Source organism: Saccoglossus kowalevskii, chromosome 19, assembly GCF_978046115.1.
Source record: "Saccoglossus kowalevskii chromosome 19, keSacKowa6.1, whole genome shotgun sequence".
NCBI classification, from domain to species: domain Eukaryota; kingdom Metazoa; phylum Hemichordata; class Enteropneusta; family Harrimaniidae; genus Saccoglossus; species Saccoglossus kowalevskii.
Window position 1 is genome coordinate 4,264,482 of NC_140659.1, and position 19,273 is coordinate 4,283,754.

The following is a 19,273-nucleotide window of genomic DNA, read 5'->3' on the forward strand; positions in this document are numbered from 1 at the left end:
GTTCCCGACCAGTTTTAATTAGAAGATATGTAAATATGTTTAGTGAGAACAAATGTGACAGTTCCTCCAAAGGTGTCTGCAGACCAACATACAAAGTAATCTGCATGTTGGTTTCTGAAAAGAGCTTGTTTAACCAAAAATTTGACTGATTTGAGATGATGTAGGACAACTACACTGTACACTAGTTACTCAGGTATGGAAGGCTGTATAGAGGAAATAAAAATAGCAACAAATTAACTAAAGGAAGTCATGAATATTCATAAACATTAAACTATGGTAATAACCATGACCTTTATATGAAGCCTGCAACAATAAATCTACAATTGGCAGTAAAAATATCTCACCTGTGGTGGAGGGACTGGTGGCTGGCTAGGGTAAGTTGATGGGTAACCACCTGGAGCAGGGGCAGGAGCACCATAACTGGAATAACCAGGTGCAGAAGAGGCAGCAGCAGCAGCCTGAGCTGATTCTGGTGTCGGCATTCCCCCGTAAGCAGGAGGCTGTGTGACTGATGGAGCCTGCAATGAAAAATATTGGTGAGACGCGGCTGATTTTGAGTTATTTAGAATGAAAATAGCTGATGGAAACTCAACAAAAACATTGTATGTTCTGAATATATGTAAACCGGTAATTGGGTAAAAACTTTTTGAATCAAATTGAAAAACAAAAAGATATGTAATTATGTAAAGAGAAAAGATGGCTCCTTCACAAAATAAAATAACTACTACAACTTTGTACTTTTTTTCTTCAAAAGATAACATTAAAATGACTAAATAACCACATTCATTGACATGAATTAAATACATCACATGACAGGTTTGGTTACAATATCATGTGGAATTTAAATCAGCCAATCGTGTTCTTGCTGTGGTCAGACTGTCACCTAATTGGTATACAAAATAGTTTTGGGTTTTGGTAGTTTAAACCCTGGATCCACATATATTTTGCTCAATGATACACATATTTACACACCTTCACCACACATCTTTGCAAGAGGTAATATAAAATGCATTATCACATCTAACTGCTCTTACGCATGCTGTGATTAGTTGAGACTTGGTCACATGACATTGAATAAAAATGGATATCACGTGGTATATTACGTGGTATATTACATGGGTATATCACATGGATGATGTCACTGAAACTACTGCGCAACGATACTGCGCATAACAAATTGTTGTTTGCTGCATTGGTGCTGCCCGGCCGCTGTAGTTTTCGGGGTTGCTTTCAAGGTTTTGAAGGAACTTTATCCATAGACAATAGACAACGAACGTACCAAAATGAATATTAAGTAAGATACTCTGTTTTGATTTTTAGGGTATTTTTATATGAAGCAAAAATGTACGACAAAGCCGTCGCAGCCGGGTCGCTTCAGCGCATTCTACACTGTGAGCATTTCTACGCATTCCACACCGATGCTAACCGAAAACGATCTAAAGCTGTGTGACTGTGTGTAGAAGGTGTGGTACTTTGGTGCGAAAGTAATTTCAGTCACTTCCACGGCACTCTAGCATTTTTATTATTATGGATCAAATAACTTTCTCAATTCATTTCAAAAATGTTATTCTCGATAAATTGAGTGATTTACACTCAGGCTGATGAATCACGGTTACTAAAAAGAGTAACATTTACTGAGTGTATTTCACAGTTTTTTTTTCAGCAAACAATGTATGTATGCTATTGAGTAATGTGAAACTTGTTATAATAGATAAAATAAAATATTGTATACTTCAAATATAAGTGTTATTATTTTGTGGGAGAGCGGGTGTGAGTGATGTATGGTAGATGTGATTGTGCATGGTTGATGTCTGTTCGATGTGATAAAATAAATAACACCTGGTTATTCGGGCAATATCACAATTTGTTGTCTGCCCTCGGGCTGTTGGCTTCAGCTCTGGCATCAATATTATGGTCATGACCACCATCCCTTGGGTAGGCAACAAATCATGATATTACCCTCACAAGCATGTGTTATTATTTAATTATTATACATCTAGCACTGAAAATAATTGAATTTGCTGTTCCGTAAAAATGTCACCAGATCCGTTCCATGTTATTGTCATCTCATTAAAACACTTTGGTTACCTTGGTGTGCAATAGAAATAGAATCCAGTCATTAATACGATAACCTCATAACACTGGTCACAAAATCAAACCCATTCATTTTGGAAACAAACCCAGGAAGTTACCGATAGTAAATATGTCTCAACACTTTGGAAGAGGTATTATACTTCTCTATGTATGTATGCACAGCCAACAATTTGTGATACAAGCATTAAAATGAGAACTAGAAATTCAGTGATTGCTTACTTTATGATTGTGTGGAACAGAACTATTTTCCCCAATAAATCAGTTTGACCATATTTGTTCTATTAGTAGCACATGTGCTTACATAAATGACAGTCTATGATCAGTATGATTCATCATAAAATAACTCTATTTTTTGGTTTATGTACACGTCTCTTTGAGACGAGTTTCTATTGGAGCAAATACGGTATTATTATTACTCAGTTAATATGTTGTCAGCATGTACTTACACCATATCCTGGTTGAGGTGCCGGATAACCACCACCACCTGCCCCAGGGTAAGGTTGTGGCATTCCAGGTGCTGGCGCTTGCTGCAATAAATGATGAAAACAATACAGATTACATAATTTCATAGACACATTGGTATAATTTTCACTTAACAATTCATGTCGTTTTCTCCTATTTACTTATTATTGCCTATGAGTTAACATTGAAGGAATCCAGTCAGCAACTTGTACATGATCTACAAGAAATGAACATTGGAAAGGGGGGGGGGGTGAAGATGAACTATCAAGTCAATGTTGGGAGAACTAGAAATGGTTGAGTCTGTAAATGAGTAAAAAAAAACATTTTAGCAGATATCTGAAACATCCCAAAATATTAACACTTGCAAGGATACTAAAACTGCAAACAATTCAAGAAACATATTATTAACATTTTTTTTGGCATCTTTTGAGTTATCAAATTGTTAATTTCACTGTGCTCAAGATCTGCAGTATGAAAATTATGTCTAGAGCACCTATTATGCATTCTATGACTGTAAAAAGTCTGTAGCCCTTTGGGATGAGTTAAAGTTCTATCACCACCAAACAAAATGTGTGAATTATTTCAGACCCACAGGAACCATTGTTAGCCAACTTAGAAAACACATTAAATTTTTGCAAAATGAGTTCAGTTCAACATCAATGTGAGAATTTTATTGACGAACAAAACAAAAAATCTGAATTCCAATTGAAAAAATAGTTTCTGATCATAACCACTGTACATTTGGTATCTTAATGCAGAAGTGTAACAATAGAAGAGAAATGCAATGCAACTTTTTGCTGGATACCCAATAAAATATCTTCAAAAAAAATGCTAATATGATTTGTTATTACAGTGTATATGTAGGAGGATATAAAATAACATCTTGACACACTAGGAAATATATTTACTAGAATACAGCCTAAAATCCAGTACTACATGTATAACTGGGATTCATTTAAAGCTACTCACCGGGTAACCTGTGGTTGGTGGATACCCTCCTGCTCCTCCTCCTGGGTATGGCTGCTGCCCCATGGGATACTGCTGTTGTTGGGGAGGGTAACCACCAGCAGGAGGGTACCCACCACCTTGTGGGGGATAGCCTCCACCACCGCCGTAAGGAGGGTAGCTCATTGTCCTTGATTCTTAAGAGGCTCTGTCAATATACATATACATGTATACAATGTGAAAAGTGTGATAGTACAAAAATCCTGAAACAAATACTACATGTACAGTGTACATATGTTTGGTATACTGCTAAAATAGCACATGTCTATTTATAAGTGGGTGCCCATGACATGTGCGTACACCTCTATTGCACCGAGTGAGGTGATCGAGACACAATAAAACCATTTTACAGAAACAATTGTATGTAATGTATTTGCTTTATTTGTGTTTGTATGGTAAAAATAAGTGCTATTTTAATGATTCAGTTCAGAGCAAATGCATTAGAGATGTGTTTCTAAATACTACATGTATCTAATAAAAATAACATTCTTTTGTGGCTTCTAGAAGCCATATATCTATTACATGCATTTTTGCACAGTGTTGAAAGTTGTAATACATGTAACAAGAATTACAAATACAAATGAATATCATTGCGTGCACCCTGTATTCAAATTTGGTGTTCTATTTCATGCGAATGCCTTGCGTACACTGTGTGGCAATTTGCCGATGGAATTATTTAAATTAAACCCATTATTTTGAGGCACAGAATAACAATTTTGATAATAACCACATAGCTCGCCAAAATGAACCAATCCGTAGTTATCAGAACCAGTGTTCCCTCGAAGCCTTATTTTCGCTCAATTTTCTCAGATTCAATTGTAGTTTCTCAGTGAAATTTTGTCTTTTGAGAAACTTTTCATGCATTTTGTTATGCAGAAAAAACATTTCAGGAGAAAATTTATTTTCACTATTCTGATGTTTTGAGCATATTCCCTGTGTTTTATTTTCATGAAATTGTCAAGGAAACAATGAATTTTATTGTTATTTTACATGTTTACGTACAGTAGATTTCATTTAGCAGATTTTATTAGCGAAAATAGTGAAATTAAAACCCAGTGAATAATTAATGTATTTACAGTATTTTTATAAGTTATAAGAATACATGTACCTTGCAGTGTTATGGTACATTTTGTTTTTATTGAGCTTCAGATGTTTGATTTCTAGGCCATTATTAAATGGATCATTATTTCATTATGCATGATTTTCTGAAAAAAATTCACTATTTATGTCTGTGTGATAGGTACATGTATGTATGTGTCAATAACATGTCAAATTGCAGTCTCAGGTCAGCACTGGTGATTTATAAACTAGGTAATTTCTTAGCATCAACAAATTTTTCACAACACTTTTAACAACCAAATAACCTCAAAACATCTTTATTTTGATATTTTATATCAACAAGAACTCGCTATTTTTGCAGATTGTTTGTTTTGATTAAAACACTTTGTTGCTATGGTTACTGTGAATTTAGGCGAGGGTTCTCCGAACCCGCCTATTCACATAGTTCATACCCACCATAGACTCCGGTCAGTCAAAATGACTATTTTGAACTGTAGGCATTAATCAGCGATTCTGCCGGTGACGGAGAGATAGAATCTAGGTCAGGGGAAGCCACGAACCCACGTGACCGAGGCCACCTGGCAGCGCCACAGGTAGCCATCCTTCACTCTGGTTCCTTTCTCTCCGCCTCGAGGACTTAGACCAACGCGACGGAAAGAGTGGGGAGGTTGGGGGGGACCCGGAGTCTATGGTGGGTATGAACTATGTGAATAGGCGGGTTCGGAGAACCCTCGCCTAAATTCACTACGTTCAATTACCCACCATAGACTCCGGTCAGTCAAAATGACTATTTTGAACTGTAGGCAGAGTCAGACACCGATAGGTGGCGGGTTTTTCCGAGCAAACAGAAAAAAAAAGGAGAATGATGAAAGACTTTCCCCCAGTCCGGGATGAAAAACAAACCCAAAAACCTAAGTTAAGACCCAAGAAGGGTGGTGTCTTACCTTGCCTGTGCTGTCCCAGAAGCAAGAAGCCAATGCTGCTGTGGTGACAGGGTTCGGTGTGCCCGAGAAAGCTAGACCCAAGCCGAACTCGGGGGTGATAGCTTGAAGTAGGACCGAAACAGTTCGCATGAGGGCGTAGGTCGACAGAAGCGAAACCTGGGAGCTTCCAGGAAATGCTAGTGGAACAGACAATCTGCCCGCAAAAATGCAGAGACTGACTTATCGCCTATGCGCAGAGGCCCCTGCAGTCGTTCGGGCTGGGTCAGCAAACAAGGCCTGACCCGCTACGACGGGGCCTAACCTGAAGAGACCCTGCTCAATAGATTGGGTGTCTCCTAGGTAGTAGTTGATGAAGACGTTCTGCGTTCTCCAGAAGCCTGCCCTCAGAATGTGTTTGAGGGGGGCGCCTGACGCTAGCGCTAGTGAGTTAGCAATCGCACGGACCTCATGTTCTTGTACTTGGTGTCTCTGCAAGATCTGTGTTGAGGAGGATAGTGTATTATAGACCTCCAGTACAGTCGCAGTAATCCACCTGGGGATGGAAGTCTGGGAAACCGGCTTATCCCGCTTGTCAGGGCCGTAACACAAAAACATGTGTTTGGTTCCCCATCTAGAAAACCTGGTACGGTTCTCGTAGCAACTCAGCGCTCGGACCGGGCAGAGAAGCAATTCCTTCTGATCCTCCGGACTGACAATATTTGCCAGCCGGGGGATGACGATCGGTTGAGGATCGTGTCCTGGGATTTGGTTCTTGGCGAGAACCCGATTCGTGTCTTAGTACAACTTGATCGCCCATAAAAGCGGCACAACCGTCCGCAAAGGATAGTGCGCGCCTAGCTTTGACCGGCGCCTACCTGAGGCGAGGGCCAGTAGGAAGACTATTTTCCACATCAAAAAATTGAGTGGTGCTGATTGGAGAGGCTCAAAAGGCAGTCTGCTTAGAACAGACAACACAGCCGACGAGTCCCAGTTGGGCGGCTCCCTTGTATGTGGTCTTGGCGTCTGGAAAGCAGTAAATAGTCTCCTAAAAATAAGACAATCGGCTAGTCTTGTTCCCGTATGTTCCGAGTGGTGGGGGACAAGACCAACCTGTAGCCAATGCTCGCTGCGTAGAACAAACCCGCTTCGTCAAACAGGTGGACGAAGGAGCCTGCTACCTAGCCAATAGAGGGATGGTATGGATCAATCTCCCTTCTGCTACACCAATCAGTGTATGCTTGCAGCCTAGAAATGTAGGCCGCGTAGGTGGGATCCCTGTTCGCCCTGGCCAGGACGTTGGCAACCCGCTCAGATAAGGCTTTCATATGTGCGGGTCTACTGAGAGCCTCTATGCGTGTAAGTGATATCTGCTGGGCTCGTTGGTAGTGCGCCGTCTGGTTGGGACGGCAGGTCCGGTAAGTCCGGAAGCACTGCTGGCGCTTCGACTAGCCTTCCCAACAGAAGTGGAAACTAGGCCTTGCTTGGCCAATTGGGTGCAACCCATGATAATATGCGGGTGTGCACCTGTTGAAGCTTTTCTCCGGTGCCCGGTGAACTAGGGGGAAGGGAGGAAAGGCGTACACAACTACACGGGGCTAGCAAAGTGACCCTGGCCCAGGCTCCTGGAGTCAGCAGGAGTGTTACGTACGTCGGGAGCTTGGCGTTCCGGAGTGCGGCAAAACGGTCCAACCTTGGGCCGTCCCACGGCCGAAAACAGCCTAGAGGCTACCCACTGGGGTATCAGCTACTCCGTGTTCTGGAGACGGAGCCGCCCTGAAAGGGCGTCGCCAGACTGTTCCTCACCCCTGGAAGGTGGTGTGCGGTTAGCTCCACATTGTATTCCAGGTACCAAAGGAGGATTTTGCTCCGCTGGGACTGACAACGATGGGGAACGCGTTCCCCTCCTCCTTCTTGAAGGAGACCACCGCTGCGTTGCCTGTGCGGAGCAGGACTCTGTGGTCTTGAACTACGGGTAGAAAGCGTGGTAGTGCTAAGTACACTGCTCTCAGTTCGAGCCGGTTGATATGGTAGTCCCGAAACTAATGCGGGGCCATATCCTCAGGCTTATTGGCCCAATAGATGCGCTCCCCAACCCTAGGGGGAGGTATCTGTTACCAGAGTCATACCTGCGGCGAGCGGGCCCAAGGGGCTCCTCTGTCCGAGGTTGGCCAGTGACGACCACCAGGGCAGGGCTTCCTTCACTTGGTCCGAGATCGAAACCCACCTATCTAGTTCCCATAGGAGAGCTCGGCGCTATAACAAGTGTTATACCGGGCGGCTGCGTAGTGCGGCCTGGGGAACGACCCTTCGAACCGAGGTCATCATTTCGATGATCCGTGTTAGTTCGCGGAGGGACACAGAGGGAACGCTGACTAGGCATTCGGCTAGGCTGCCTAGCGCTAAGCAATACGCTTGAAATAGCTAAGCCAAGCATACCTCTGTGTCAAAACTCCATGCCCAGGGACACCAACTGCACGTTGGGTCGAGGTGGGACATGTCGATTTACCAATGAGCCCAACTGGTGAAGTAAATCCTGTGTTAGCCTGACACGTTCGGCTATTACCCCTTGCCCGGGTTGTTGGTAACCGGAAGTTTGGGTACGGATTGAGGTGTACCGACATCTGGTGAAGCAGCAGCACTACCTGTTTCATCACTCTGGTGAACACGTAGGGCGCTGTGCCTAACCCGAACGGGGAGACACTCGAGATTCGAATACTTGGCCCAGCTGGGCGATTCGAAGGAGATGGCAACTCGCTGGGTGCATCGGTACGTGCAGGTAGGCCCCGCTTAAGTCTAACGGGGCTAGCCAGTCAAAACTGTGGATGGAGAGAAGAACCCTGAATGGTGTCTCCACGTGGAACCGATCGAGGAGCACGTACTGATTCAGTCTGCCTAGGTCCAAAACTGGACGCCTGCCATTTGTAGATTTGGTACTACAAACCCATTTGGGTAGAAGCCTGGCCTTAGCCCCGGCTGATGTACCCTGTGTATGGCGCCCCAGCAAACTGCTACTTCCTGTCTGATTGCTTCCGCCTTGCGGGAGTCCCCTGGCAGTGCCCAACAGGGGAGACACTGATGGGGGGAAAAGGAGATTTCAGCGGTATCCCGTAAACTGATGTTACCACCTGGAAAGGTCCAGGGATCGGTCACCCGTTGTCTCCAAACCAGACTACACCGGCGCAATCTGTGTTGACAGGGATATGTGGCCACGTGTTCGCCAGTTGCGAGGGGGTGTGTGCTTCCTTCCCCCATGAGGTGAGTCCCCAAGGCCTGAAGTAGTCACTAAGTTGTGACCTGGCCATTCACCGAACACGTGCCTGTCCCCCCCCCCCGTTGCAGAGGTGAGCGTCAAACATGCCTCCCCTGCTGCCGGGTAGACGTCCGCCCAGGGAGGGTGAGGAGCCACTACCTGGCTCTTACCTCCCTGGGGGCACGCCACTACCCTCCCCTCCCATGGAAGGGTATAAGCGCTTGCCTCCTGGCCGACTCCAGCTAGCGGACAACGCCCTAGGGCGTTGTGTTTTCTGTGCTTGGGGTGCCCTCCGATTGCCCATGGTAGGACCAACTGGCTAGCGGATTCAAACTGAACCCTCCGGTTCATTGCACTCCAAAGCTCCGAGACTGTACCCACCATTCCCTGAACAAAGAGGGTGGAGGAAGTCCAGTCTGCGTCACTGAGGCGGGGACGTACCCCGGCTCAGCTTGTTGGCGAAAACACGTGCATTTAAGGTCGCGTCTCGTAGCACGGTAGTGGCCCTGGCCAAGAGAGCCAGGCGACACTAGGGGGTGTCGCATGTAGATGTGCGGTGGCCCACCAGTAAAAATGTCGCCTGGTCTAGGAGGCTGGTGCGTTCTGCCTCCAAGGTCTCCAGAGTGCTGGGCACGCATAATGTGCTCAAGCAAATCTGCCCTCAGGGCTAGATGGGTCGTCTTCAATTGGAAAGGACACCCATGGAACGCGGCTATCTCCCTTTGCCCAGTTTGCCAAATTCGTGGTACCGGGGTCTGGGGAAGGAGCCTTGGAATCTGGTTGGGGGCGTTTTGGTCTCATCCCACGCTATGGGGTCTGATCCCGAAACCACACCGACCAGGTAGCGTTTGGTCCAGTGGGAAGTGTTGCCTTATGTTATCCCCACTCGGGGGCCTTAAGCATTACATCCTCCACGGCTGACCAACGCCGCCCATCAACACCGTTTGCATGCTCTGCGCCCCACTCTGCACTCAGGCGGACAGGGAGAGACTTGCCAACGGGGTTGCTTTGGATCCCGACGCCCGTGATCCCATAAGCGTTGAAGCAACCTTAGGTGGTTGCTTTAGGATCAAGGGTGGGGGTATATACATCATATCACTGGAATCGATGATACTCCGCCTCACCCCAAAAGCGTGGCTCACCGAGTCATACAGATGGATGACTCTGAGGGAACGCCCGGAGTACCGGCTGTATCCGACGCGAGCGAACTGCATCTCCTTTCACTTTAATATGTGAGAGGGAGCGTGTTCGACTGTGCGTCTCATGACAGGGTCGGTTCCCTTTGGGGACGCCCGTGGGTCGGTAAGAAAGGAGTCAAAACCCACAGCGGGGACCGGACACAAGGAAAAACTCGTTACCATTGTACCGTCACCGCGTGACGAACCCTAGCTGGCTGAAAGTAGGGGGGGTCAACGTGTGCCCTGCCCTGAAAGCCCTGCCCCGAGATCGGAGACTTGGCTGCCAGCACCCCGTTGGCATTCAGTGCCCGAGGATCCCGAGAAGGACCGGGGCAATTAGCCTGGGCCTCGGTCACCCCCCAAAATAGTGGGAGAGCCGTGCCTGGGAACAGGGGTTCCCCGGAAGAGACGTGTTTGAATGCAAACATGCTTTCGTGTCTCTTCCTGCTTGCCCACCGAGGGGACACAGTGGAGACAGCTCGCTCGGACTGCTTCTGATCTACCCGGCCTGCCAGGGACGCAATTGCCCCGACAGTCCTTCGACCAAAGCACTCAACTCAGAGGCAAACTCGGCGCCGTGCGGAGAAGGGTCCACGAAGAGACCCGCAACGGGCCCCATAGGAGGAAAGCCTCCAGGGGCACAGCCTCGCTGCAGCCGGTAAAATCGGGTAAAACACCGCCTGAAAAAACAGACTGTGAGGATGCCCTCCGATCAGCGGGGGAAACCAAGGAAATATCGGTACCTCCGCCGTCGGGCCTCTTACTCGACGTCCCGGTACATGAAGTACCGGTAGCCGAGCGTGAGGACTTTCCACTCATGCAAAACACGCAACTCACTTTAACCGATTTGTTGCTGTGACGCGGTCAGTGTCAGTGATTTTTATGGCTCTGAAAGAAAATCTCCGGCCTCAGAACTCCAGTGAATAAAACACGCTTTCACGCAAAAAACCCCGAAACCCACCCGTAGCCACGACAAAGCATCTCGGATGCGGGTTCTATGCTGGTAGATCCTGAATAAACCACTGTACGGTCGGCTCGAAAGATGAGGAGACCGGAAGAAAAAGGCAGCGAGCCTTGGAGCTGTCATTACATTGATATATTGCTAAATACATTAAAAATAAAAGACGACATGCATGAGGGAAACGAATTACAGTTGTAAAAGGTGCCGCCATGAAATCAACATGTGACTACGTAGTGGCGCCGGATTTTGATTTTTTTGCTGTGAAAAATACTACACACAAAGGGGAAAACGACACGAGGGTAAAAAAAACAAGGAAAACTTATCCTACCAGCTACCATGTCGGATGCCGAGCAGCGGCAACAACCCAAGCTATAAATCCGGACAGGAAAAAAAGCAGGCGATCCAGCAGAGCTCGCAAAATTTCATCTCCACTCGAGGCGGAGAGAAATTAAGAGTGAAGGACGGCTACCTGTGGCGCTGCCAGGTGGCCTCGGTCACGTGGGTTCGTGACGTAAGGGGTAAAAGAATCTTGAGGTCATGGGGCTTCCCCTGACCTAGATTCTATCTCTCCGTCACCGGCAGAATCGCTGATTAATGCCTACAGTTCAAAATAGTCATTTTGACTGACCGGAGTCTATGGTGGGTAATTGCAGTATATCAAAGAGTTGTTGTCATGAGTACAATGAATAGCTGAATGTAATTATTATAAATGTCCACCCCTGCAAAGGAGTCCAACTCTTTGAATGCCATATTTTTTCTCACAAAAGTTTTTTGAAAAGCATTTTGCAATTTTTTTTGCATTTTTTATAATTTCTTAATTAATTTTGAAACCAAATGGACACAATTTCACATTGGTTACAAGTTTTGATAAATTTTTTTTGAAAAAAAACAGTTATTGTCAATGCATAGTCCCTGTCAACCACAAACAATTATAGATGTAGATAAATTATAATTAAATGTTGGTTCAAATAACACCTTAGCTAGGTTTTGTTCAGTTGGACTTCCTAGGAATAAAATCATTTTGTTCATCTGAGGTTTTGTATCCTCAGAAATTATAAATAGAAATATCTGTTTGCTTTTATTTCCTACACGTTTTATTAATGTTTTCAAACAATTTAGAGTTAATTTTATAGACAACTGTTGTGTTTTAAGGAATATCTCTATTACGGTGAAAATAATTGACGAAATGGCGTCCCCTCTGGTAAACGCATTTGCTTTGTTCCTGTTTTTCCGTGTGTTTTTACGCTCAAGAAGAAGACAATGACAAACGATTTATCGAGATTTCGAAGAGCAAGTAATCGCCAACTTGTTAGGTCGAACAAGACCGAGAAATGATTGGTTCATGTTCACGCTATTCGTGTGTATGAATAACCATGGATGTACGTCTATGGAATAACGCAACAATAGACCCAGCAACCCAAGCAATTTGGACTTGACAACGCGGAAATAACTGGTGGGAAAACAACATGCAAATGATTCACTATTAGCATTAAAACAGGTTCAACAAATTTAACTTCATGCCCTTTTACTACATATACTACATAGAGGGCGTTGTATTGTGTTCACACAGCACATTGCGTTGTGCAAGAGCCGGTGTGACAGCGGTGTTTAGGATCTGGTCCACCCCTTTTATGACGGTGTCAAAAACGCCGACAACACAACTGCATATTCTGTTCAAACACACATTTTAACAAAGTTCTCAAATAAAAGGTGTTGTGACAACGGCTTATTTCGTCCAGTGAGAACACTGCTAAAGTTGCTATTTTAGTTTTGTTTACTCAATTTTTTGTTTAAATCAAACAACATAATGAATAATTACCGGTAATCACACAATGCAATGTTTACAATAAAATCATTTAAAACAAACAGGTTTTTCATTTATAGCTCTATTCTTGTTGTTCAAGCCAAACCATAGAAGATGTCTTGACAATGTTATTAGACAGTGTAAGACAGTGACTTTCACAATGAATTGGACATCTTGGGGGGGGGGGGGGACTCCACCGTACTTCCCTGTTTATTTTCACTTCAGCCATGCCCACCATTATAAGTAGAGCACCATCCTAATTGTTGATGTTTCACTGATATACAGAAGGATTTAAACCTAATTGCATTATTTTGTTGCTTTTAAATTGAATTGAAATTTTAAATTTGTGAAATTAAACATTGTGAATGAATAACATTTGTAGTAGTTTACTATGTACATTATAGTCACTATTTACTTACACTGTAAATACAAGATAAGCCACACTTCCGGCATTCATTCATGAACAGTGAGTTCACAACTATTATATACTGACACAAATTCATCAAGCTGTGTTTTTAAAATCACAAATAGCGAAGTGTGCAAAATATGATTATGTAAGTTAAACCACAGTCCCTCTATCATAGATAGAGGGACTGTGGTTAAACCTTGAACATGAGATTACGTTTAGTTACAGGGCTCCGCCCATATTTACATTACAATATTGTACTATAAATACTGTGTGCAGCCATTTTGTATAAGGTATTTGAGTGTTCGCATAATTATGGTTAGTTGTAAACCATGTAGGTGCGGTTTTTGTGTGTACGTGTATGGAGATGTTGTGGGTGCTATTGACCTAAATAAACATCAACGGAGCTTCCGGATTGCTAGTTCGGAGATGTGGTCACAGCAAAGTAACTTGGCGATTAGTGGAAGAAGTATAATGATTCTCTTATCATTTGTCACGTAAGATCATGTAGAATAAATTGCTCCCACCACTGACGACAAAACTTACCTCGAAAATCAGTATATGATTTTATCGACAACGGTTCTCGGGATTGCGGAAGAAAGAATGTAATATGTGCGGGATTGTGGGGTCGAGTGTGAGAGTGAATCACGAACCTTTCTGATCATGCGCAATCATCCAAGCATTATCGGGGTCAAAGGTCGTCTGCACCTGAAATGAGTCCATAGTGGTGAAACAAAGTCGCCTATTTTCCGGTTGGAGATCGTATATGTGACATACGTGGCAGGTTTGTGGTTATTTTTTGTGCATATACATTTTAAAATAATAACGCAATTGCTGACGTTGCGCTTATAGACAATGTATTGCGGGAACCCTGGAACTGGAGGGGTTCAGGTTACGTGAACACCAGACACCCAAACGCAGATCGAATTCGGGAAAGAACGCTCCCCTTGTATATTTCGAGTGATGCTTACACACTGGACATACGATTAATAATGACGATAATTTGTCTATTTTGCAATACATTGGCAAGATGATGTTCAATGTAATTTTTTCGATTTAATCCAAATGTTTGTTTAAAGGGTCAAACTCAGATGTGACCCTGTGACCACAGACATTTATAACGCTCTTGGTTAGGAGACAGTCCCTCTACTATCACTATCAATGTGATAAGGATATGCCCTCATAACCGTGAACTGTGAAATGTGACCCATATCATATGTGTCCTAGACACCTCCCCATATTGGAATGATTTGACTGTGAAGGGATAAATGTTATTAGATTTAGATATTAGATTTGGTGCACAAATATTTAAATGAATACTTATCGTATAGTGGTCAGTCAGTGTTCAGTAAACTTTGAAAGGAAAGGTCCTTTGACACTGACTTGCTTTTACAATTTTAACATTCTGTACTTGACAATAATAGTACTTCTTGTACCTGCATTTATCTAAATTTATTCTAGTAAATCAGTCATTGTAATTTCAAGCACTTTGAACAAATTTGATGGGATCTATTATTTTCGTTCATGGCAGTAAATCGGTCAAGGATTGTAGAAACCCCGCAAAGACGCATGGGTTTTTTGGTACTTGAAAAAAACAACCTGAGCCTAACAATATAGAATCACTTTATTGTATAACTATTTCAAAAAAAATTGTTGTTTTTATAATATCTCACAATTTCCTGTGTTCTGTACATCTGATCCTTTTTATGTCCTTTTGCTGTGACTTTTCATGAATTGAACTAAATACATTGTTTTCTTCGCAGGACCATTGATTATGGTGGCTGAGATCACAAGACTAGAAAGAAATAGTTTTGTTGCTTGCAGAACCATCAGTGAAGTGACTTTTGGTAATCATGGCAACAGGTCATCTTCCCTCCCCCATCATGAATGCCAAACAATTCCACAAACCAGAGAAAGACAAAGATGGCTACCTCATTCCTGTTGTTCCCAAGAAGGTGCTCGCGCCACCAGGCTTTGTGACTGCAGTTGAATTCTACAATTATTTGAATGGTGAGCTTGGCTATCCTTTTATTCTTGATGACCAATATCTCCTAATTCTGGATTCAAGAACAAACTGTGAGTACTTAGAATGCCATATTGCCACTGCTCGGATGCACACAGATATCCACATTGTTTTCGAATGCCTCCTTGACTTAGGCAAATTGGATGCGTATTCTTTTATTGTAATTTACGACTATGACGGCAGTGGTGTTAATGTGGAAAATTCACAGTTGATGAAGACCTATAAAGAAATACGAGAGCAGGGCCATGATGTTGAGATTCTACTTGGTGGGATTCAGCAATTCAGCAGCAAGTTTCCTTTCCTCTGTACAGATAAAATCATCAATACAGAGCCAGATAGACGAAGGCTTCTGAAAAACTATCCAGCAATAGTTTTTGATGATTTTCTCTTTCAAGGAAATGGAGAGCATGCTATTGATAACGAGGTGTTCATCAATCTTAAAATCACACATGTTGTCAATATCAGCGTTGAAGTGCCAAATGCTTTTCCTGAACATGTTGTCTACTTCAACATTCAAGTCACTGATGAAATCTCGTCGAAGATTCTTACAAAACTGTCAGCAGCAGCAGATTTCATTGCAGAGTCGATTGCCAATGGTGGTCGGGTGTTTGTTCACTGTGTGCTTGGTGCCAGTCGTAGTTCCACGGTCACTATCGCCTACCTCATGAAATACCATGCTTGGACTCTAGAGGGTGCTCTTCGCTATCTAAAAGAGTGTAGGCAGTGCATTTCCCCAAACCGAGGCTTTCTATGCCAGCTGTCTAAGTTTGAAGAAGAACTCTATGGAAAAGTTCTGACAAGTATTGATCATATTTGGGTTTAAATAGTTATGTCTTGATTACAGGTTAATAAATGATTAATTACATTTTTGTTTAGGTCAAATACATTATAATTGAACTTGCAAATACTTTGAGAGCAAACTTATTTGAAACTTACATTATATACTGGTTTGCCAGTCTGCTTAGGATTAAACTATGTCTCTATAATACATTTAGGTCACTCTGTTAGTCCAGAACTAGTCTGGTATCCTTTTGTGATGGTCCAGAACTAGTCAGAAATCCTTATCTGTGATGGACCAGAACTAGTCTGGTATCCTTATGTGATGGTCCAGAACTAGTCAGAAACCCTTATATGTGATGGTCCAGAACTAGTCTGGTATCCTTGTGTGATGGTCCAGAACTAGTCAGAAATCCTTATATGTGATGGTCCAGAACTAGTCTGGTATCCTTTTGTGATGGTCCAGAACTAGTCAGAAATCCTTATCTGTGATGGACCAGAACTAGTCTGGTATCCTTATGTGATGGTCCAGAACTAGTCAGAAATCATTATCTGTGATGGTCCAGAACTAGTCTGATATCCTTATGTGATGGTCCAGAACTAGTCAGAAATCCTTATATGTGATGGTCCAGAACTAGTCTGGTATCCTTATGTGATGGTCCAGAACTAGTCAGAAATCCTTATCTGTGATGGTCCAGAACTAGTCTGGTATCCTTATGTGATGGTCCAGAACTAGTCAGAAACCCTTATATGTGATGGTCCAGAACTAGTCAGAAATCCTTATATGTGATGGTCCAGAACTAGTCTGGTATCCTTATGTGATGGTCCAGAACTAGTCAGAAACCCTTATATGTGATGGTCCAGAACTAGTCTGGTATCCTTATGTGATGGTCCAGAACTAGTCAGAAATCCTTATATGTGATAGTCCAGAACTAGTCTGGTATCCTTATGTGATGGTCCAGAACTAGTCAGAAATCCTTATCTGTGATGGTCCAGAACTAGTCTGGTATCCTTATGTGATGGTCCAGAACTAGTCAGAAATCCTTATATGTGATGGTCCAGAACTAGTCTGGTATCCTTATGTGATGGTCCAGAACTCGTCAGAAACCATTATATGTGATGGTCCAGAACTAGTCTGGTATCCTTATGTGATGGTCCAGAACTAGTCAGAAATCCTTATCTGTGATGGTCCAGAACTAGTCTGGTATCCTTATGTGATGGTCCAGAACTAGTCAGAAACCCTTATATGTGATGGTCCAGAACTAGTCTGGTATCCTTATGTGATGGTCCAGAACTCGTCAGAAACCCTTATATGTGATGGTCCAGAACTAGTCAGAAATCCTTATCTGTGATGGTCCAGAACTAGTCTGGTATCCTTATGTGATGGTCCAGAACTAGTCAGAAACCCTTATATGTGATGGTCCAGAACTCGTCAGAAACCCTTATATGTGATGGTCCAGAACTAGTCTGGTATCCTTAAGTGATGGTCCAGAACTAGTCAGAAATCCTTATGTGATGGTCCAGAACTAGTCTGGTATCCTTATGTGATGGTCCAGAACTTGCCTGGACCTTTTTGGCGGTACAGTACTGGCTGGTACCCTTATCTTTGAACATCCAGAACCAGCCTTGCATCAGTGATGGTCCAGAACCAGCCTACCGGTAGTACCCTCATTAGTGATGGTCCTGAAATAGCCTCGTAACCTTATCTGTGATGGTCCAGATATAGCCTGGTATCCTTATATGTGATTATCCAGAACTAGTCTGGTACCCTTTATGTGATGGCCCAGAACTAGTCTGACTATCTTAATCTGTAATGGTCCAGAACTAGCCCGGTATATTTGCATTGTATCTGTGATGGGCCAGAACTAGCCTGGTAATCATATCTTTGATGGCTCAGAATCGCTATGCTCCCAAATGCATTCTCAACTGTGATTGGCCAACACTGAAACAATCCATTTATTTTTAGTCATTGGTCAGACATACTAGTATGTATGGCAGTTTGGATGTTCCTGTATTTGCAGCCTTTTTTTTAGACATGTAGACACTAATCTTGTATAGCATTTTGTAAAATATTTAATAATTAATTAATGATTTTTGTCATTAAAATGACTTATTAATGTAAATAACAAACCAACTATCAGTATTTATTAATATAGTATAATTGTAACCAGTTCCATTGTGTATTTTACTTCAGAAGTGTGACGCTACCTTGGAATGAACATGTTTTCTATCTGGTTTAATAAACTCAGGGAAACTGATTACTTTGTAAGGATACAGATTTTGTTAATCTTCATGAAACATTTTCTCCAAGATATTTAAATTAATTAATATATGCGTTTCCCGAAAATGTGTGTGTATTTTATAGGAATGTAGATTACTGAAAATGTTTGTATATTGTCCACTATACGTGATTGGATCGAGAAGTAATACTTGGGATATGTGGTGTCCAAAAAGTCACTGAAGCAGTTAAATATAATATGAATATAATATGTTCCATCTCATGGGATATCACAAAAATGTTGTACATCCTATCCCAAAATTATTATTTCCAGACCCCTTCTGGCATCGCTGAACATCGGTATCCAGAGATTTGCCCCATACTTGCCCCATATACCATGAGGTGGCATGTCATCATTTCCTTTGATTCATACATAATTCAGTCTGGTATTTTACTTTTTAGATTGGTATATTTGAAAAGATGTCACTGCATCCGAGCAATCTATGACCATTACACATATTTGCTAAATTACCAAAGATGAATAATGGTAGCATTTTGCCACCATTTTTCCCAATTTAGTTCATGGTCCTAGTTACATCATCTATTATAGTATTTCACTAACATAGTAGACAATACAACCTTTGAGCGCCATCATTTTTATTGCAACAACTTGTCTGTTTTTATGTATTTTCTAAAAACATTTTTGACAAATGGACATTGGCTACAAACAAGTCTTGATAACAATTTTGGAACATTATAAAAAATTGTTATTGGTTTGAAATTTGTGAATGGTGAATTTGGCGCTCAAAGGGTTGGGCAGAAATTCAGATTTAGATTAAATTAGTTTTTTTTCTGGTCCCGATTTATACAAATGGAGGATTCCATGTGGATTCCTCTCGGTATAGGAAGTAGGTCATTCTGTCTTCGTAATTGTCACAGAGACTTCAATAATATGGAAACGTATTGCAGTTTCATGGTGTGAAACCACATGATTTTATTAACTTTTAATTGAAGAGATTGTGACTGCCACTTTGACCGTGGTGACAAATATTATCTTGTGCAGACACAAACAATGATACGTGATTGTTCTAATAAATTCTTGTACAAATTTGA

At 42.6% G+C, this 19,273-nt stretch overlaps 2 protein-coding genes across 5 annotated transcripts in view; one reads left to right on the forward strand and one right to left on the reverse strand.

The window, feature by feature from the left end:
* Positions 1–13,792, reverse strand: part of LOC100367736 (annexin A4-like) — a 47,861-nt gene extending 34,069 nt beyond the window's left edge. For all 4 annotated transcript variants that reach the window (XM_085493653.1, XM_085493651.1, XM_085493652.1 and 1 more), the window contains exons 1-4: positions 13,689–13,792; positions 3,526–3,709; positions 2,541–2,621; positions 345–518 (exon numbers count right to left, since the gene is read on the reverse strand). In XM_085493653.1, coding sequence (XP_085349779.1) covers positions 345–518; positions 2,541–2,621; positions 3,526–3,687 — 417 coding nt within the window. In that variant the 5' untranslated portion in view covers positions 3,688–3,709; positions 13,689–13,792. The remainder of the gene's footprint in view (positions 1–344; positions 519–2,540; positions 2,622–3,525; positions 3,710–13,688) is intronic.
* Positions 13,793–14,924: 1,132 nt separating this feature from the next.
* On the forward strand, positions 14,925–16,070 carry LOC100366389 (putative rhodanese domain-containing dual specificity protein phosphatase). The gene has a single exon (XM_002730475.3). It carries the CDS (start codon positions 14,996–14,998, stop codon positions 15,986–15,988), a length of 993 nt encoding a protein of 330 aa, XP_002730521.1. The 5' UTR covers positions 14,925–14,995; the 3' UTR covers positions 15,989–16,070.
* Positions 16,071–19,273: the final 3,203 nt, after the last annotated feature.

Excerpts from the sequence above, each read along its gene's own strand:
- LOC100366389 (XM_002730475.3), top strand. The coding sequence starts at position 14,996 with ATGGCAACAGGTCATCTTCCCTCCCCCATCATGAATGCCAAACAATTC.